Source organism: Salmo salar, chromosome 13, assembly GCF_965601325.2.
Source record: "Salmo salar chromosome 13, fSalSal1, whole genome shotgun sequence".
Classification (NCBI taxonomy): Eukaryota; Metazoa; Chordata; class Actinopteri; order Salmoniformes; family Salmonidae; genus Salmo; species Salmo salar.
The window spans coordinates 25604935-25627418 of NC_138303.1; the positions used below are offsets into that span (position 1 = coordinate 25604935).

Consider the following 22484-nt stretch of genomic DNA (forward strand, 5'->3'; position numbering starts at 1 on the left):
TGACTGAATATTGTGAAGGTAAAGTTTTCTGAATAAATGTTGTGATGGTAATGTTGTCTGACTGAATATTGTCATGGTAAATTTGTATGACTGAATGTTGTGATGATAAAGTAGTCTGACTGAATATTGTTATGGTACTGTTGTCTGATGGAATGTTGTGATGTTAAAGTTGTCTGACTGAATGTTGTGATGGTAATGTTGTCTGACTGAATGTTGTCTCGGTAAAGTTGTATGACTGAATATTGTGAAGGTAAAGTTTTCTGAATAAATGTTGTGATGGTAATGTTGTCTGACTGAATATGTTGCGATGGTAAAGTTTTCTGACTGAACATTGTGATGGTAAAGTTGTCTGACAGAATGTTGTGATGGTAAAGTTGTCTGACTGAATGTTGTGATAGTAAAGTTGTCTGATGGAATGTTGTGATGGTAAAGATTTCTAACTAAATGTTGCGATGGTAATGTTGTCTGACTGAATGTTGTCTCGGTAAAGTTGTATGACTGAATATTGTGAAGGTAAAGTTTTCTGAATAAATGTTGTGATGGTAATGTTGTCTGACTGAATATTGTCATGGTAAATTTGTATGACTGAATGTTGTGATGATAAAGTAGTCTGACTGAATATTGTTATGGTACTGTTGTCTGATGGAATGTTGTGATGTTAAAGTTGTCTGACTGAATGTTGTGATGGTAATGTTGTCTGACTGAATGTTGTCTCGGTAAAGTTGTATGACTGAATATTGTGAAGGTAAAGTTTTCTGAATAAATGTTGTGATGGTAATGTTGTCTGACTGAATATTGTCATGGTAAATTTGTATGACTGAATGTTGTGATGATAAAGTAGTCTGACTGAATATTGTTATGGTACTGTTGTCTGATGGAATGTTGTGATGTTAAAGTTGTCTGACTGAATGTTGTGATGGTAATGTTGTCTGACTGAATGTTGTGATGATAAAGTAGTCTGACTGAATATTGTGATGGTACTGTTGTCTGACAGAATAATGTGACGGTAATATTGTCTGACTGAATATTGTCATGGTAAAGTTGCATGACTGAATGTTGTGATGATAAAGTTGTCTGACTTAATATTGTGATGTTACTGTTGTCTGATGGAATGTTGTGATGCTAAAGTTGTCTGATTGAATGTTGTGATGCTAAAGTTGTCTTACTTAAGGTTGTGATGATAACGAAGTCTCACTGAATATTGTGATGATACTGTTGTCTGATGGAATGTTGTGATGCTAAAGTTTTCTGATTGAATGTTGTGATGGTAAAGTTATCTTACTGAAGGTTGTGATGGTAAAGAAGTCTCACTGAATATTTGATGGTAAAGTTGTCTGACTTAATATTGTGATGGTAAAGTTTTCTGACTGAATATTGTGATCGTAAAGTTTTCTGACTGAATAATGTGATGGTAATGTTGTCTGACTGAAAATTGTGACGATAAAGTTGTCTGACTGAAGGTTGTGATGGTAAAGAAGTCTTACTGAAGGTTGTGATGGTAAAGAAGTCTCACTGAATATTGTGATGATACTGTTGTCTGATGGAATGTTGTGACGCTAAAGTTTTCTGACTGAGTGTTGTGATGATAAAGTTGCCTGACTGAATGTTGTGATGGTAAAGTTGTCTTAGTGAAGGTTGTGATGGTAAAGTTGTCTGACTTAATATTGTGACGGTAAATTTGTCTGACGAAATGTTTTGATATTAAAGTTGTCTGACTGAATGTTGTGATGATAAAGTTGTCTTCCTGAAGGTTGTGATGGTAAAGAAGTCTCACTGAATATTGTGATGATACTGTTGTCTGATGGAATGTTGTGAAGGTAAAGTTTTCTGACTGAGTGTTGTGATGATAAAGTTGCCTGACTGAATGTTGTGATGGTAAAGTTGTCTGATTGAATATTGTCATGCTAATGTTGTCTGACTGAATGTTGTGAATGTAAAGTTGTCTGACTGGATATTGTGATGGTAAAGTTGTCTGAGGGAATGTTGTGATGGTAAAGTTGTCTGACTGAATATTGTGACGGTAAATTTGACCGACGAAATGTTGTGATGGTAAAGTTGTAATAATCTAGTCATCGTTCTTATTCTAGTAGAGTAGTGCACCTGCAATATGAACACATTGTATGGTATGTTACGATCTCTCCTTCTGTATTAGGCAACACGGAGAACACTTTTGCCAACATTGCCGACACAGTTTCCTTAGGAGCAAATAATTCCTCCTCCATAAAACAGAGAAAAGAGTTCAGGCGCCTGTCATAGGTAAACTGTGTATTAACCATTTCCAGGGAACACATGCAAGAGAACATGATACTGATGACAGGTCTTTTTCAAAGCAATATAGATGTAGCTATGGTATGTTGGCCTTTTGTCACATTGTGCTTCTTTTGGGAGGGTAATCATGCAAGCACGGACACACACACGCACACACACACAGTGCTATACTGGGCTTCAGCAATTGTAGCGCTCTCTCACTCTACTCCTCCCAGCGCACAAAGCACCTCCTCAAAGTCTGATTGCTGAGCTCGGCTCATCGCACTCGCTGCAACACGTCTTGTCAACCTTGCAGTTTACGCGTGACCCAGAGAGACAGTGACAGGCTAGTGAGAGGTCGGAGTAGCTGGATGTAAAGGCAAAATAATCGAAATTCAAAATTGTACAGATCAGTGGATTTTAAGGCAATCCAATAAGAGTGGACGTTTAAGTGAAATTGATGTTCCAATCGGGAACTCTTCCCTCAACATGAGGGGCCGTCAATGATTCGGGTATTGAACAAACATGTTGCGAAGTTCAATATCCTTATTTTAAGTATTGGGTTAGAGCACTCAGCGCAATTACGCACGGCATCAAAATGGTTTCATTTTTGGATAGACGTGCCCCTGCTTTGTTCCTTGTATGGGGCTACTGCGTCCTGGCGGACACAGTATTTTATAACTTTACCCTGGACAATGAGGTACACTCGAGTTTCATCCACCGGCGGCTGAAAAGCCAGGAGCGCAGGGAGATGCAGCGGGAAATCCTCTCGATACTCGGGCTCCCACACCGGCCGCGACCGCATCTCCACGGGAAGCACAACGCGGCCCCAATGTTCATGATGGACCTGTACAATGCCATGTCCACGGAGGGGGAAGAGGACGCGTACTCCTATCCATACAAACCCGTCTTCACCACCCAGGGGCCGCCGATAGCAACTCTACAGGACAACAACTTGCTAAACGACGCAGACATGGTTATGAGCTTTGTCAATTTAGGTATGTCACCCCTTGCCATTTGTGCATATTATGATGTGCCCATGCAGTATTCGATTTTCCATCTTAACCGTCTGAGGTTTTGCACGGCAGATATCTAAGCGCCATGCCTTAAATGTATGTAACAATTTGCACATATCTTATTACATATACACCAATATGTAATAACATGAGTGAAACTGGAGTTAAGGCGATTTGCAAATGATATAACTGTTAACCTTCGTAATATTGATTTACAGACCAAGTGACATTGTTTAGGTTCCCTGTTCCATGTTTAGGCAATATCTAATGACTTTAAAGTAAGTTACACTGGGTCCTTAAGACTTATCGCCCTCCTGATTTATAGGCCTTAAAAGACAACTGGGATTTTCACATATCAGGAGAATGAAAGTTAGATGTATTTCCTATTGAACCAACCATGCTTTTTCGTCTGCACATGGGGATGTTGGGTCTTTGTCCTGCAGAAGCACTTTATAAGGCTACAGCACACACACTGCACAAGAAAAGCCATCCAGTGTAGATACAAGTTGTAGAATAGGTAGTCCATCTTTACAGTGTGTTGCGATTGAGTTAATGGTCCAGTTGAGGAATCCCAGAGTGTCACATTCCAGTGTCTTGTCTGTCTCTGTCAAACAGCTGTCCGTTGAGCTAATGTTCAGGTGCTCAACCCTACAGATGATGTAACCTGCAGTCACTCAGTCCACTGTTGTTATCTGGAGTATGAGCAAGTGTCAACAACAGAATAGGTTCAAGGTGCATCTTGGTCTCCTTAGGTCTCTTTAGGTTTTGCATTCCCGACAAAATAACATCCTCAACAGTTTGTATTCTATCTCCAGAGTTGGGCATGATCTGTTGTATCTCAACACGTGAAAAAGGGCCATGTCTCGGATAGCCTATGCTCTTTCCCTCTTAGAATATACGTTTTCTCTCAGTTGTTGACTCTGGATTTTTTGGCCATGTTTCATAATCACGTTCCTTATCTAATTAGTGCGTCTTAGTGAAATCCCCCTGAGATTCTGCTCCATTACTGATTACCATTACTGTCAGCAGCAACAGCCAGCCAGGCTTTACTGCCTGCCCATCATCACAATATTAGCAGGCAACGCCAGGGGATTTATGAAAAGATAAACACACCATCATAATTCAATTTGGCCAACAAATTATGCAATCACAGCAACTGCATTTATGAATGAGGGTCAAGATGAGTATTGGTGATTAATTGGAAGAGGGAAACCACACTGCAGCATGGGATCTGGCTAGAGTACATATTCAGTGTACTACTTGTGTGGTTATAGGAAAGTTAAAAGGCAAATATTAACAAAGAAAACAAGAAGAAATATCATTGCTCAATGGAGCTGGAGTTTGTGATGAATCCTGGAGCGATGAAGGGATGATTGTTGGAGGGTTTTGGCAACGAAGTGGGAGGTGACAGTGCTTCCTCTGCTGCACTATATCATTAAAGAGGGACCTGCTGCATTTTGACACAGATTGATGTGAGTGCAGAACCTTGCAAAGTCAAGGGACTCTCTCTTTTCCTAACACTCCCAGACTGAGGCTGCATCTGAAAAGGCACAATATTCCAAATCCCTATATAGTGCATTGCTTTTGACCTAGGCCCACATATGGCTCTAGGGCCCTGGTCAAATGTAGTACACTATGTAGGGAATGGGGTGCCATTTTGAAGGCAACAGAAGACTTCAATGGGGCAAGTAGAGAGCCTGTGAGAGGCAGAGAGAAGAGCAGAAACAGTTCCTAACATAGGAGAAATGAGCACTCTGATATTACTATGGGCCTTATTTTCTTAGTCTGTGATCCATAAATAAGACATTCAATCATAACAAAGATGTTTCACATCAACAAGAGAGCATTTTTTGATTTGGGGCAAACAAAATAAATAATATTATAGCTGAACCCATCTTGTGTAATCAAGACCCTTTCTCGCCTAGAGATTTCTATGCTTGTTCTGTGACTTGCGGCTTGTGAACAAAGCCCTAATACAATTAATCTTGGAGTGTTTGTCCAGAGTCACTTCCACTCAACTCACAGTGACTGTTATTGGTTGAGGCCTGGTAATATGGTTACTGAGCAGCACAGAAGCCCTTTCTCCTCTCTGCAGGGACGGTTGGATTCCCCTGATGCCATATTGGGTTCCTCTTACCATATATCGAATGGTCTGTGTCACTCATTTGGATAAAGTGGATGTGTGTCTTGTTGATGTCATCATGGGTCTCGTCCGTGAATGGGCCTCTTAGTCAGTGCTCTTCTTCCTGAGTCTTATGTGATGCCATCAGATATGAGCCAGGCTTGATCCAAGCCCCAGATCGAAATGCTGATTCATACGCCTTTATATGAGAACGTGAGAGAGTGTGTGAGAGAGTGTGTGAGAGAGTGTGTGAGTGAGTGATCTTATTTTCTTGCCTTAACTCAAGACCTATGCAGGGGGAAATGAGAGAGCAACATGCTTGTGTTGTCAGTGTGTATCTGAGCTGTTCTCAGGCCTGCCTACAGCTAATTGTGTTGTCAGTGTGTATCTGAGCTGTTCTCAGTCCTGCCTATAGCTGATGTTTTGTCAGTGTGTATCTGAGCTGTTCTCAGGCCTGCTTATAGCTAATTGTGTTGTCAGTGTGTATCTGAGCTGTTCTCAGGCCTGCCTATAGCTGATGTTTTGTCAGTGTGTATCTGAGCTGTTCTCAGGCCTGCTTATAGCTAATTGTGTTGTCAGTGTGTATCTGAGCTGTTCTCAGGCCTGCCTATAGCTGATGTTTTGTCAGTGTGTATCTGAGCTGTTCTCAGGCCTGCTTATAGCTAATTGTGTTGTCAGTGTGTATCTGAGCTGTTCTCAGGCCTGCCTATAGCTGATGTTTTGTCAGTGTGTATCTGAGCTGTTCTCAGGCCTGCCTATAGCTAATTGTGTTGTCAGTGTGTATCTGAGCTGTTCTCAGGCCTGCCTCTAGCTGATCTGTTGTCAGTGTGTATCTGAGCTGTTCTCAGGCCTGCTGATAGCTGATCTGTTGTCAGTGTGTATCTGAGCTGTTCTCAGGCCTGCTGATAGCTGATCTGTTGTCAGTGTGTATCTGAGCTGTTCTCAGGCCTGCTGATAGCTGATCTGTTGTCAGTGTGTATCTGAGCTGCTCTGAGGTTGGTTTCCAGGGCAGGCCCAGGATGGGTGTGTTGCTTTGGGAAAGACCCCAGGGCCAGAGATGTCCTCTCCTCTCCCCTCTTCTCCTCTCCTCTCCTCCATCTGAGTCACCTCAGTTAAAAGGCCCGCTGTGTAAATGGCTTACGGTGTACATGCAGAATGTACACATCTACACGCAACATGGGTCGCCTTGGCACAGGGTGTGTGCTGCTCAACATCCAACTCTTACACGCTAACTCACTAACTAACACTCTCACTGTGTGAAATTGTATGTTTTTTTTCTGTAGCATTAGCTTGGGATATGAACCTATTACACAGCATATAGGAGTTATATTGACGAGACAGTCTATAGGAGTTATACTGTATGTGGCAATGTTCTCTCGCTTTCTCTCTCTTTCTTTCTCTGTCTTTCTCTGTCTTTCTCTCTCTTTCTGTCTTTCTTGTTCTCCCAATGTGTAGTCCTTTCAGCTGGAATGATTGACGCTTTGCCCAAGCACACATACCATTTCACACACACACACACACACACACACACACACACACACACACACACACACACACACACACACACACACACACACACACACACACACACACACACACACACACACACACACACACACACACACACACACACACACACACACACCTCCCTTTGGGTAATTATTTGATATGGTCCCAGCAGTCCCCAGTGCATTAGCCCTCAGCCACAGTGAATTAAGTAATTTCCCCTTCAACAAACCACAGCTTCCAGAGCTCTGGGCTGCTTGGCTGGGCTGAGCTGGCATGGCATGGCAAAGGGAAGTCAAGCACTTACAGACACACACACACACACACACACACACACACACACACACACACACACACACACACACACACACACATATACTAGTGCATGCTCACACACACTTCACACACACACACACACACACACACACACACACACACACACACACACACACACACACACACACACACACACACACACACACACTTCACACACACACACACACACACACACACACACACACACACACACACACACACACACACACACACACACACACACACACACACACACACACACAAACAAACCCGTTTTCCACACACGGATGCCCACTCGGTCTCACACACCACAGGGCAGCAGGGTGACTTCCATGTCTACTATGTGCATCTCACAGGTCAGTGAATAGTGGCATCATTGGCGTGGGGTATTTATGGTCTGTTTTCCAGCTCTGGGTTTTAATGTCTTACAGTAATGTGTTATCAGGTGTGTTTAGTCATGGCTTCCTGCTATGCCCTGCTGGAGTCATGCAATCATGCAAGGATTACCGTAGCCTGAGGCGGTGAGAAAGTGTGTGTGCGTGTGTGTCTGTCTGCGTGCATGCCTGCCCGCGTCGAGTATGCGTGTGTGTTTGTATGCGCTTACAAACTCGCGTGTATCCATGTGTGTGTATAAAGAAAAATGAAACAGTGCTTGTTTGCTCTCTGGCATTCCAGTAACCAGAGCTATGCTGATAGGTCCCCAGAGCCATGCTGATAGGTCCCCAGAGCCATGCTGATAGGTCCCCAGAGCCATGCTGATAGGTCCCCAGAGCCATGCTGATAGGTCCCCAGAGCTATGCTGATAGGTCCCCAGAGCCATGCTGATAGGTCCCCAGAGCCATGCTGTTAGGTCCCCAGATCCATGCTGATAGGTCCCCAGAGCCATGCTGATAGGTCCCCAGAGCCATGCTGATAGGTCCCCAGAGCCATGCTGATCGGTCCCTGGGTGTCTAATAGTCCTGCTGGAAGTCAGCTGCTCTGACTACACACTCAGAGGAGGGCCGTCGTAAAATAAAGCATTGAGTTTGGCTACAATGCGAACACACATGTGAGCAAAGTTCAGATTATTTAAAAAAAGGTGTACAGCTGCAGTGCGTTTTCATTGTCCAAATGCTCTGCTGCTATTAATCCGCACCAGATGTGTGAAACATTTGACTAAATTCAAAAACAAACAATGATGTGAGTTCTTTTGTGTCCTTGCTCTCTGCTGGCTCTAACGTCGGCCTAGCAACAATAGACCTGGGGCCAATATGTACATAAGCATTCAATATTTACTTGCAGTATAAGTATACATTTTGTACTGTTTATAGATGCATTTGAAATACATCCTTTCCTAACCCATAACATAAGAAATCTAGAGCATGTTTGAAACATTTAGATACAAGTCTGAAGGGTTATAACATATTATTTTATTGAGAGAAAAGGATTTGTTTGATTCAGTTAGATTCATATTTGTCCTGTGTGTGGATGTGTCTTGATGAGAGAAGGATTCCATCTGTTACCATGGTGAAACCACAGGGCACCACCTGCCCCCCTGCCACCCCCCTCACCCCCTCACCACCCCCTGGGCGGTGGCACAGAGTCGGCAGCCCGTTTAGGTTTAATGGTGTGTATTAGCAGGCAGGTCAAAAAAGAGGCTTGAATTGGCATGTTTGGAAGTTTGGATTTATTAGAGGGTTTTGCATTGAGACAGCATTGTGTTACTCCACTGCTGTACACACACACACACACACACACACACACACACACACACACACACACACACACACACACACACACATACATACATTTACACATACATACATTTACACATGCATGCACACACTTGCGCACATTATCACACACACTCATGCCTGCATGCTTGGAAACGCTTGCTGTCACTTCACAGTTATGTTGGAGTTACAGTCATGTTGGAGTCATACATCTAAATCCCTAGAAGTCATAGCATTAACTTACTGGTGTTGATGTATGGAACATGGTGCTGTAAGGAATATGGAACATGGTGCTGTAAGGAATATGGAACATGGTGCTGTAAGGAATATGGAACATGGTGCTGTAAGGAATATGGAACATGTTGCTGTAAGGAATATGGAACATGGTGCTGTAAGGAATATGGACATGTTGCTGTAAGGAATATGGAACATGGTGCTGTAAGGAATATGGAAGATGGTGCTGTATGAAATATGGAACATGTTGCTTTAAGGAATATGGAACATGGTGCTGTAAGGAATATGGAACATGGTGCTGTAAGGAATATGGAAGATGGTGCTGTAAGGAATATGGAAGATGGTGCTGTAAGGAATATGGAACATGGTGCTGTAAGGAATATGGAAGATGGTGCTGTAAGGAATATGGAACATGGTGCTGTACGGAATATGGACATGGTCCTGTAAGGAATATGGAACATGGTGCTGTAAGGAATATGGAACATGGTGCTGTAAGGAATATGGAACATGGTGCTGTAAGGAATATGGAAGATGGTGCTGTAAGGAATATGGAAGATGGTGCTGTAAGGAATATGGACATGGTGCTGTAAGGAATATGGACATGGTACTGTAAGGAATATGGAACATGGTGCTGTAAGGAATATGGAACATGGTGCTGTAAGGAATATGGAAGATGGTGCTGTAAGGAATTTGGACATGGTGCTGTAAGGAATATGGAAGATGGTGCTGTAAGGAGTATGGAACATGGTGCTGTAAGGAATATGGACATGGTCCTGTAAGGAATATGGAACATGGTGCTGTAAGGAATATGGAACATGGTGCTGTAAGGAATATGGAACATGGTGCTGTAAGGAATATGGAAGATGGTGCTGTAAGGAATATGGAAGATGGTGCTGTAAGGAATATGGACATGGTGCTATAAGGAATATGGACATGGTGCTGTAAGGAATATGGAACATGGTGCTGTAAGGAATATGGAACATGGTGCTGTAAGGAATATGGAACATGGTGCTGTCAGGAATATGGAACATGGTGCTGTAAGGATATGGAACATGGTGCTGTAAGGAATATGGAAGATGGTGCTGTAAGGAATATGGAAGATGGTGCTGTAAGGAATATGGACATGGTGCTGTAAGGAATATGGACATGGTGCTGTAAGGAATATGGAACATGGTGCTGTAAGGAATATGGAACATGGTGCTGTAAGGAATATGGAACATGGTGCTGTATGAAATATGGAACATGGTGCTGTAAGGAATATGGAAGATGGTGCTGTAAGGAATATGGACATGGTGCTGTAAGCAATATGGAAGATGGTGCTGTAAGGAGTATGGAACATGGTGCTGTAAGGAATATGGTGCTGTAAGGAATATGGAACATGGTGCTGTAAGGAATATGGAATATGGTGCTGTAAGGAATATGGAACATGGTGCTGTAAGGAATATGGAACATGGTATATGCTAGGTAGATGTGGCAGCAGGGAAATAGTTGGTGAGTAGGTGGGGGTGGGTATATGGTGTGGGTGCTGAAGTGATGATGTTGGAATAGGATTGAAATGGTATGTACTGTAGGCAGACACACACACACACACACACACACACACACACACACACACACACACACACACACACCACACACACACACACACACACACACACACACACACACACACCCACACACACATCCCTTCTTGCTCCTTCTCTCCCTGGCCTCCTTGCAGGCCTATGCTCAGTGGGCTGCCCTTGGGACTGAGGTTAATACAGATGTTTCTCTACGTCTGCAGTCCAAAGCAGATGTGCACAGAAACTCTATCTCCTCGCAATTCAACAGACCCCTTCCCTACATCCCTCTGTCCCCCAGCTCTGTCCCTCTCATATCAACCACAGCAATGTCTGACCCTCCCTCCCCACCTTGCACCACCCTATACCAAAACACACAAACGCATGTACACACACATGCACGCACGCACACACACACACACACTTAAACCTACCAAAATACACTGACCGCCTCCTAACTTTCATAGCTTACACCAACAGTGTTCCCTAGTGTCCTCTCTCCAACCCCCAACTCTGCCCCTTAACTCTAGGGAATCAAACCTTCCCACCTGCGAGACACAAAACATGTCAACACTTTCTCACACACACACCACACACACACACACACACACACACACACACACACACACACACACACACACACACACACACACACACACACACACACACACACACACACACACACACACCAGCCCCAGAAGCCATCCATCTCTGACTTTTATAAGCTCTCTGGGGTGTGAGATAGTTCTCTCTGTCTGCCAGGTTAGGAACAGTAGATTGGAGCTGAAGCCTGTTGGATGGTCTTTCTGTTGAGGTCCAATCAACTCTGTTCTCCTACTGGCCTGGCTTTGACACTGGGAGGTGTTATTCTTCCTCCCTCCCCATTGATTTATGTGGTCACTACTTGGTGGACACACACACACATACAGAGTGTTTACAATACATTTTGGAGCTGATTTGTGTCAGAGATTGCATGTTTTATGCCCCCCATTGGAGAGGAGCGAACTAACTGGGATAGAATCATGTGATAGTTGGTTCAGGTAGTTACTGTTGTCTTCAGGTCATGACTGCTGTCCTCTTTTCCACTTTTTTCAATGCTTCATGCAGAGTTAAAGCACTTAACATACCACAGAGAGGCAAAATAATGCCCCCCCACACACTCACACACAGTTTCTGCTAGGCTACCACATAACACATGGATTATTTATCAAGGTCAAATCCTTCCATTCCCTTTCTATTTAACTCCTGGAACTGTATGTTCACCTGTAGATCTCCAAACAAACTGACATCTGGATATGCACAGCATCTCCTCACTCTTGGACTGTCCCAGACACTTGCTGTGAGTTGTGATGAAACAGCCTGCGGGTGGGACTTGACAATGTGGCGAGTTGTCAAAAGACCCAGATGTACAGAGTAGCGAGTGTTCTCGCTCGGCTGAAATGACGGACAACGTGCGTTCAAGGCCAGGAATGTTTCAGCCAACAACACTACGCTTTCTAAGTCATGTCTCTCTCTCTCTCTCTCTCTGAGGCTGAGCATGGGTAATTTTCACTGTAGGAGTATGCTGCTGACATAATTGACCCCTGAGGTTGCTCATAAACACATCAGAATGGGGTTAGAGAGAGAGAGAGAAGGGGGGCAGAAGATAAAGAATGAAAAGTATCCCTGAATTTCAGCGACAGACTTGGAGAAAATGATAGGATTGTGATGATAATAGAGTACAACAGTATGAGTCATAATACCCATAAAACCTAGCAGTCAAATGGTTCCAATCGTTTTTCCACCCTTCATTTTTACCTTAGGGGATTTTAGAAACACTTCCAATAAGGGCTGTGTTTTGTGAAGGCTTACCCTGGCGTGACATTTTGATAACTGTGTAAATCTCTCTAGGACAAGGTGACTTTTATCAGTATATTCTCCTGTATTTACCTCCCCTAAAAATGAAATGCTAATTTTCTGCTAATGTGGCTATCATAAAGTACTATAAAAAAGCTCATGATGATCTGGATGAGACTGCCGAATCGAGGCAAAGGTAAGAATTTCTGGATTAACTATCTAATGTGAGCTAAATGTAGTAGTTAATAAATTGGCAACATTTCTTTAAATGGACAATTCTGTGAACTGTTTTGTGCAAGTTTTAAATTGACACAATACCTGTTAGCAAAGGTGTCAGCTAGAGATGATGTGCAGGGTTTTGTAGTTTTGCATGATGTCTACTTTGATTAGCATTTTCGAATCTGAGAGTAAATAGAGCCAATAATATTGATAAATGTCACCTTGTCCGAGAGAGATTTACACGGTTATCAAAACGTCATGCCAGGGTCGGTCTAAACACAGTCCTTATTTTAAGTGTTTCTAAAATCCCCTATGGGGAAAATGAATGGTGGAAAAACAATTGGAGCCATTTCCCTGTTTGATTGCTAGGTTTTATGGCTATTATGACACCTCCACTGTGGGGCTCTATAGGTATGTATACCAGTGGAGGGGAGGACGGCTCATAATAACGTCTGGAATGGAGCAAATGTAATGGCATGAAACACATGGAAATCATGTATTTGATACCATTCCACCTATTCCGCTCCAACCATTGACACAAGTCCGTCCTCCCCAATTAAGGTGGCACCAACCTCCTGTGATGTATACACCCTTCACATCAGCTACTCTTGCACTGGATAACTGTGCCCTACAACGGGCACATCAAGTGTTCTGCCTTAATAGCCCCCCAAGCAGAGTGAGTTTTAGTGAATGGAAGTCAGATAGAGCCCAGTGCCCTTGTCTTCTGCGGAGGGCAGCATTGAGTGGAGTTTACCCCAGAGCGAGAGTCCAGATGTGGGCCAGAACAAAGCCAAGGACCCAGTGACAAACCACACTGCTGGGAAAACAAATGAATACAAGGCTCAGAACTCTGCTCTATGGCCCATACTGGAGCACTGATGGAGAGTGTGTTGGTTGTTCTAGCGGAAGATTTTGTTAGCCTAAATTAATTCTAATCTGTAATGTCTAAAGCCCTGTTTATACCTGGTGCTAACATGTGTCCTTTGTCCTGATCTTGTCTACATTCTGATTCAAATCAAATGAAATTTTATTGGTCACATACACATGGTTAGCAGATGTTATTGCGAGTGTTGCGAAATGCTTGTAAAAATTGTGAGTGTTTTAGGTGGCAAGCCACATTTTCTGTGGGGGTGGACCATTTCAGTTTGTACATGATGTGTACACCGAGGAACTTAAAACCTTCCACATTCTCCACTGCTGTCCCGTCGATGTGGGTAGGGGGGTGCTCCCTCTGCTGTTTCCTGAAGTCCACAATCATCTACTTTGTTTTGTTGACGTTGAGTGAGAGGTTGTGTCCTGACACCACACTCCGCGTGCCCTCACCTTCTCCCTGTAGCCTGTCTCATCGTTGTTGGTAATCAAGCCTACTACTGTTGTGTAGTCCGCAAACTTGATGATTGAGTTGGAGGCGTGCATGGCTACGCAGTCATGGGTGAACAGGGAGTACAGGAGGGGCCTGAGCACGCACCTTTGTGGGCCCTAGTGTTGAGGATCAGCGAAGTGGCGATGTTGTTTCCTACCTTCACCCCCAGGGGACGGCCCGTCAGGAAGTCCAGGACCCAATTGCACAGGGTAAGGTTGAGACCCAGGGCCTCAAGCTTAATGATGAGCTTGGAGGGTACTATGGTGTTGAATGCTGAGCTATAGTCAATAAACAGCATTCTTACATAGGTATTCCTCTTGTCAGATGGGGTAGGGCAGTGTGCAGTGTGATGGTCATTTAGTTCAGTTACCTTTGCTTTCTTGGGTACAGGAACAATGGTGGCCATCTTGAAGCATGTGGGGACAGCAGACTGGCATAGGGAGAGATTGAATATGTCCTTAAAACACACCCGCCGGTCTGCGCATGCTCTGAGGACGCGGCTAGGGATGCCGCCTGGGCCGGTAGCCATGCGAGGGTTAACACATTTAAATGTCTTGATCACGTCAGCCACGGAGAAGGTGAGCCCACAGTCCTTGGTAGCGGGCTGTGTCGGTGGCATTGTATTATCCTCAAAGCGGGTAAAGAAGGTGTTTAGTTTGTCTGGAAGCAAGACGTCGGTGTCCTTGACGTGGCTGGTTTTCCTTTTGTAGTCCATGATTGTCTGTAGACCCTGCCACATACGTCTCATGTCTGAGCTGTTGAATGTCTCTGTACTGGCATTTCGCTTGGTTGATTGCCTTGCGGAGGGAATAACTACACTGTTTGTATTCGGACATATTCCCAGTCACCTTTCCATGGTTAAATGTGCTGGTTCGCGCTTTCAGTTTTGTGTGAATGCCCCCATCTATCCACGATTTCTGGTTAGGGTAGGTTTTAATAGTCACAGTAGGTACAACATCTCCTATGCACTTCCTTATAAACTCACTCACCGAATTAGCGTATACGTCAATATTATTCTCTGAGTCTACCTGGAACATGTCCCATTCCGCGTGATCAAAACAATTTTGAAGCGTGGACTCTGATTGGTCAGACCAGCGTTGAACAGTCCTTAGCACGGGTACATCCTGCTTGAGTTTCTGTCTATAGGAAGGGAGGAGCAAAATGGAGTCGTGGTCCGATTTGCCGAAAGGAGGGCGGGGGAGGGCCTTGTTTGCATCGCGGAAGTTAGAGTAGCATTGATCCAGTGTTTTACCAGTGCGAGTGCTACAGTCAATATCCTGGTAGAATTTAGGTAGTCTTGTTCTCAAATTTGCTTTGTTAAAATCCCTAGCAACAATAAATGCAGCCTTAGGATATATGGTTTCCAGGTTGCATAAAGTCCAGTGAAGATCCTTGAGGGCTGTCATGGTATCGGCTCGAGGGGGGATATTCACGGCTGTGACAATAACCGAGGAGAATTCCCTTGGGAGATAACACGGTGGGCATTTGATTGGAAGGAATTCTAGGACAGGTAAACAAAAGGACTTGAGTTCCTGTATGTTGTTACAATTACACCATGAGTTGTTAATCATGAAACATACACCCCCGCCCTTCTTCTTCCCAGAGAGATGTTTATTCCTGTCGGCGTGATGCACAAAGAATCCAGGTGGCTGTATCAACTCCGACAGCATATCCCGAGAGAGCCATGTTTCCGTGAAACAGAGTATGTTACAATCCCTGATGTCTCTCTGGAAAGCACCCTTGTCCTAATTTTGTCTACGTTGTTATCTAGAGACTGGACATTTGCGAGTAATATACTCGGAAGCAGTGGGTGATGTGTACGCCTCCGAAGTCTGACCAGAAGACCACTCCGTCTACCTCTTCTCCGGCGGCGTTGTTTTGGGTCAGTCTCTGGAATCAGTTCAAATGCCCTGGGTGGTTCGGACAAAGGATCCGCTTCAGGAAAGTTGCATTCCTGGTCGTAGTGCTGGTAAGTTGACGTCACTGATATAGTTCTTCCCGGCTGTACGTAATAACATTGAAGATTTTCTGGGCTAGCAATGTAGGAAATAATACATAAAAAAACAAAATACTGCAAAGTTTCCTAAGGACAAGAAGCGAGGCAACCCTCTCTGTAGGCGCCATCTTTCCAGAAATGTGTCTATACGTAGTATTAAAATGTGTCTATTATCTGTCCACTGTGTCTGCATTGTGACCAGATTTCCTGGTAATTTCCTTTATGCAAATGATTTAAGACACATATTGATGAAATCAGTCAACGTTGCCAACTGTCAGTGATTTTAGAGACTGGAATAATGATGATTTAAATGGTTTCCCTGTCCAGATCTGTCTACACTTGTAAGTTATCCAGACAATGCATGTCTGACTACCTTCAGATGTGGGCAGGATGATCTGATCACAATCAAATCACAATGTGTCTTTTGATTGTCTACGCGTGTCTAAAAGTGTGGGCACAATCAGAATGTGGACAAGATCAGGACAAAGGCAGGTATGCAAGTTAAAGGCAGGTATAAACAGGGCTTAACAGATTCTCCAACAGGCACAAACAGCCAAATCAAAGCTTGTAAAAGCCAAGCAACAACAGTAAGCAACTGCTTTTATAAGTGCCGAAATATAATGTATAGTGTGAAATATGAATTTGATGTCAGTTTTGTGTTTATTTGGGAAGGTGGCAGCTGTTGGCCTTACGTTGGACCATTTCCCTCTCTTAACTATTTCATTTATTTGGAAAGGGAATGGTTATAATTAAACTAAACAAACAACAAGCTCTTTAAATGAGGGTGCCAATGTGCCTGTCATGTATGCAGGGGATGCCGCCCTGGGTTTTGGGGGGAAATTTGTCTGTGTCTGTGTTCATGTGTGTCTATCTGTAAGTGTGTGTGTGTGTGTGTGTGTGTGTGTGTGTGTGTGTGTGTGTGTGTGGTGTGTGTGTGTGTGTGTGTGTGTGTGTGTGTGTGTGTGTGTGTGTGTGTGTGTGTGTGTGTGTGTGTGTGTGTGTGTGTGTGTGTGTGTGTGTGTGTGTGTGTGTGTGTGTGTGTGTATGGACGTGCGTGTGTGCATGTGTGTATGTGTGTGTGCGCTGTGCACGTGTGCTTGTAAAATCTCCTGAGGTCTATAATAAGAGGCGTTTTGGCTGGTTGAGAAGGGTGTGGTGGCTGCGGCCTCTAAATGAAAGAACGTTAAAAAGGGGGGGAAGATGAGAAAAGAGAGGAAAAACTGGATGTCTGTGGTTCTGTCTCTCAGAGTGGTGATACCAAGAGGAAGTATAGCTGGTTACAGTGTACACTCCTTTATCCAACTCCCTCAACATGTGTTGAGACACACCACAGAACAACCCACTGGAAGACAGCTTCAAGTACAGCTTGTCTAGAAATGCAACTCTAATATGTGGCATTCTGATGTATTGTCACCTTACGGCAGATGTGTTAAACATCTCTTGTTGATGTTAATATTTTGTCCAGGAGATGAGTCCAGGTAGTTGGAGCCCCATCCCTACAGTGGGTCTGTGGTGGTATTGTAAATCTCTGAGGTTCAGGGGGGAAGTGCACCTCCATAACAGACAGTGGAGCGTGAGGGGAAACCCAGCTCTCATGTTTATGGACGCAGAGTGATTCTACCACGGCTCTCTTCCTTTCTGTGTGTTACAATAAGAAGGAGAGAGGTCACAACCAACTGCCCAGGCACAGAGCTCTCTCAGGGCTATATGTTCTACCAGTGCAAATGCATTAACCCTCTTCTACCACCTTGTTCCAGGAATCACTCAATTGCTGCACAAAGGCGCAAACACACATACATTCACATGCACAGGCGGAAACACACATAAGCGCAAACGCACACACACACACAGCATCCAGTGTTGAATGGGTCTTAAGAGTGGCCATTTCCCAGACAGCCAGCGCTGTCAGGGGTTACAGCAGTATAAATACATCGCAGAGCGCTGATGTCATCAGTAGTCGCCAGTGGGCAGGATGTTTCCTAACGCGGTAATCACTCTGCTGTGGGCAGTCACCCGTTACCCGGGAGATCAAACCTTTTCTCCTCTTTATAGGATCAACATGTTGAGCAAACTCCCCCTTTCTCTCTCCCTCCTCTCTCTCATTCCCCCTCTCTTTCTCTTTCCCTCTCCCTCCTTCTCCCCCCTCGCTCTCATTCCCTCTATCTCTCTCTCTCCCTTTCTCACTCTGTCTCTCTCTCTCTCTCTCTGTCCCTCTCTCTGTCTTTCTCGCACGCACACACACACACACACACACACACACACACACACACACATCCTCTTCCTCTCTTTATCTCTCTCTTCCCCTCCCTCTCTCTGTAGGTTATGGAAAATGTGACACGTTTTAGTTTTTTTGTACCACATTTGAAAACATTGGTGGAGGGTCTGCATCAACATCTTCTGCAGGAGGATGAGAGAGAGAGAGAGAGAGAGAGAGAGACTCAGAGAGAAAAGGTGAAATAAAGAAAGAAAGAGAGAGAGAGAGAGACTCAGACAGAAAAAGTGAAAGAAAGAGAGAGAGAGAGAGAGAGAGAGAGAGAGACTCAGAGCGAAAAAGTGAACGAAAGAGAGAGATAGAGGGAGGTGGGCTGAGGTAATTGCAGTGCTCCAGTCAGTCCTTCCCAGGTTAGAGTGTGTGATAAGGAGATTAAGGCTGACCCTACAAAGCATTATAATCCCTTTATGAACCATGTGAGGGTTCTGACTGTAACCTGAATGGACTGACTTCCACCTCACCCTCTCTACATCTCCCCACCTTCCAACACCTGTGCCTGTGTGTGTGTGTGTGCGCATGCGTGTGTGCTTCCGTGCTTCCGTGTGTGTCCTGGTTGAGGTTGTCAGGCACTATAATAGGCGGAGGTGGGGGGGAGAGGTGATGGTGGTGGGACATCTCTGTTAGGGAGAGGGGTAAAAGGGTGAGGTGGCGGGGGGGGGTTGAGGAGTAAGGGGTGAGCTGCCCCCCGTTGTCTAGTGGAAGTGAGCGGTGCAGGATTGACTGGTGTGAGGGTGCTGAACAGACACTTGAGCTAATGTGACCTGTCAGTTCTGTCTCCTGTTGCTCCGGAGAGAGAGGTGTCGGGGGAAGTGTCTGGGGTCCAGTGGCCCAGAGGGAGAGGGGGAGGAGAGGCAAGAGTGGAGGGGGAAGAGGAGATTGGGGGAGCAACAGCTGTGGGGAGAGAGAGAATAGGTTGAGATAGAGAGGGAGAGAGAAAAGAAAACATTCTTGCATTGATTATGTGAGTTTTGAAAGAGAACAGCAGGATTTCAGCCTGCACCGATGGCTGTTGTTGAGAGATATTTTGTCCATGGTTGGGGGTGGGTAATGCAGCTCTTTCCCTCATGAAGAGAAGAGGAGAGGAGCTGGGATAGTCTGGGCCTTGATATAGGATATACACAGATTTATTTTAGGCACGGTCTCTATGAGAGAGCATTGAAGCTGGAGCGCATGACCACATTGGGCAGTGTTCCAGAAATGGGTTCACTCTTTATTGAGAATGTATTGATGGTAACCTTCTTCTGCATGCCAGGTGTGTGCAGTACTGAATGTTTTTGGAAGGGACCTCATCATTGTAGCTCTGTTGTGGTCTGTCCATGTGTGGGGCTTCAATCTAGGGACAAACAATGTGGTTTTGATCTCCCCATCCACACCATAACCAGATCATAACCACATCCAGCATCTTGTTAAAAGGCATACATCTGTGTTGAGATAGCAGGATTGTTTCATTCCCAAATTTGCTAACAGAATGGGAGTTGGCTAGTGACTGAAGCGTTCATGTGTTCACGTTCCATTAAAGTTATTTAAAGTCATGCTTCTGTGTGGTGTTGTGTGTTAGTGTCTTTGCATAGGCATGTGTGTATAACTAATTATGGATCAGAGACGTCCATCATTATTTTGCATTGACACACATGACATGAAGGCTGTTTACACATCCAGTGTGTGTTACAGGTGTGTACTGGAGGCAAAGTCAGGTGCAGGAGAGTAGAGTGCAGTTAACAGGCGCACTTTTAATTCCGGTCCAAACGAAAGCACAGAAGTACATACAACGTGCCCAAAACATGGAACAATAAACAAAAGTCTGGCGCGTAACAATACACACATAACATCAAAACAATTTCACACAAAGACATGGAGGGGAACAGAGGACTAAATACATTCAGTGTGATTAGGGAATGAAAACCAGGTGTGAATGGAACAAGACTGTCACATCCTGACCATAGAAAGCTGTTATTTTCTATGGTAGAGTAGATCAGGGCGTGACAGGGGGGGGTTTCTAGTTTATTTTTTCTATGTTGTTATGTTCTAGTTTTGTATTTCTATGTTGGGTTTTGTTTGGGATAATCTCCAATTAGAGGCAGTTGGTCATCACTGTCTCTAATTGGAGATCATACTTAAGTAGGTGTTTTTCCCACCTGGGTTTGTGGGAGATTGATTTGGAGTACGTGTATGTTAACTCTTCGTCACGGTTTGTTGTTTTTGTTCAGTCAGTTTATTTTGTATGTATTGCATAGTTTCACAGTGAAAATAAAATGTGGAACGACACACACGCTGCACTTTGGTCCGCTCCTTCCTACGACAACCGTGACAAAGACAAAACAAATGGGAGTATGAAAAATGAAGCGATGGTATTATTGATGGTATTATTTTCAATACCGTAAAAAAAAAAGATATATATACATATATATTTTTTTAATGTATTTATATTTTTGGGGGGGTTGGGGGCATCCCCGCCTTGTGGGGGCTGCGGGGTTGCGTGCTAAGCCACTGCTTATAACTATAAGTTAAATATAACTAGAAGAAATCTAAAATGTGTCAAATAAATTATATCAAAGCTCAGGACACCAGCTATGCATTTGGTTTGCTAACTTGCTAGCTAAGTGGCTAGATGTCTAGATCAAGCTTCTTGGTTACAGCAGAGAAGTTCAAATCCCTCCTGGATCAAGATCCCTGTTGACTAAATTGTTTTGTGCGTCCAAAAAATCTATACATATACATATATACACTGCTCAAAAAAATAAAGGGAACACTTAAACAACACATCCTAGATCTGAATGAAATAAATAATCTTATTAAATACTTTTTTCTTTACATATTTGAATGTGCTGACAACAAAATCACACAAAAATAATCAATGGAAATCCAATTTATCAACCCATGGAGGTCTGGATTTGGAGTCACACTCAAAATTAAAGTGGAAAACCACACTACAGGCTGATCCAACTTTGATGTAATGTCCTTAAAACAAGTCAAAATGAGGCTCAGTAGTGTGTGTGGCCTCCACGTGCCTGTATGACCTCCCTACAACGCCTGGGCATGCTCCTGATGAGGTGGCGGATCCTGAGGGATCTCCTCCCAGACCTGGACTAAAGCATCCGCCAACTCCTGGACAGTCTGTGGTGCAACGTGGCGTTGGTGGATGGAGCGAGACAAGATGTCCCAGATGTGCTCAATTGAATTCAGGTCTGGGGAACGGGTCCGTAGCCAGTCCGTAGCATCAATGCCTTCCTCTTGCAGGAACTGCTGACACACTCCAGCCACATGAGGTCTAGCATTGTCTTGCATTAGGAGGAACCCAGGGCCAACCACACCAGCATATGGTCTCACAAGGGGTCTGAGGATCTCATCTCGGTACCTAATGGCAGTCAGGCTACCTCTGGCGAGCACATGGAGGGCTGTGCGGCCCCCCAAAGAAATGCCACCCCACACCATGACTGACCCACCGCCAAACCGGTCATGCTGGAGGATGTTGCAGGCAGCAGAACGTTCTCCACGGCGTCTCCAGACTCTGTCACGTCTGTCACGTGCTCAGTGCGAACCTGCTTTCATCTGTGAAGAGCACAGGGCGCCAGTGGCGAATTTGCCAATCTTGGTGTTCTCTGGCAAATGCCAAACGTCCTGCTCGGTGTTGGGCTGTAGGCACAACCCCCACCTGTGGACGTCGGGCCCTCATACCACCCTCATGGAGTCTGTTTCTGACTGTTTGAGCAGACACATGCACATTTGTGGCCTGCTGGAGGTCATTTTGCAGGGCTCTGGCAGTGCTCCTCCTGCTCCTCCTTGCACAAAGGTGGAGGTAGCGGTCCTGCTGCTGGGTTGTTGCCCTCCTACGGCCTCCTCCACGTCTCCTGATTTACTGGCCTGTCTCCTGGTAGCGCCTCCATGCTCTGGACACTACGCTGACAGACACAGCAAACCTTCTTGCCACAGCTCGCATTGATGTGCCATCCTGGATGAGCTGCACTACCTGAGCCACTTGTGTGGGTTGTAGACTCCGTCTCATTCTACCACTAGAGTGAAAGCACCACCAGCATTCAAAAGTGACCAAAACATCAGCCAGGAAGCATAGGAACTGAGAAGTGGTCTG

The 22484-nt window shown here is 44.6% G+C and overlaps 1 protein-coding gene across 1 annotated transcript in view; it reads left to right on the forward strand.

Moving 5' to 3' along the window:
* The first annotated feature begins 2495 nt into the window (after positions 1 to 2495).
* Positions 2496 to 22484, forward strand: part of LOC106566746 (bone morphogenetic protein 7) — a 55658-nt gene continuing 35669 nt past the window's right edge. Inside the window, exon 1 of the mRNA XM_014135097.3 lies at positions 2496 to 3245. Within this exon, the coding sequence (XP_013990572.2) occupies positions 2846 to 3245 (400 nt within the window). The 5' untranslated portion in view covers positions 2496 to 2845. The remainder of the gene's footprint in view (positions 3246 to 22484) is intronic.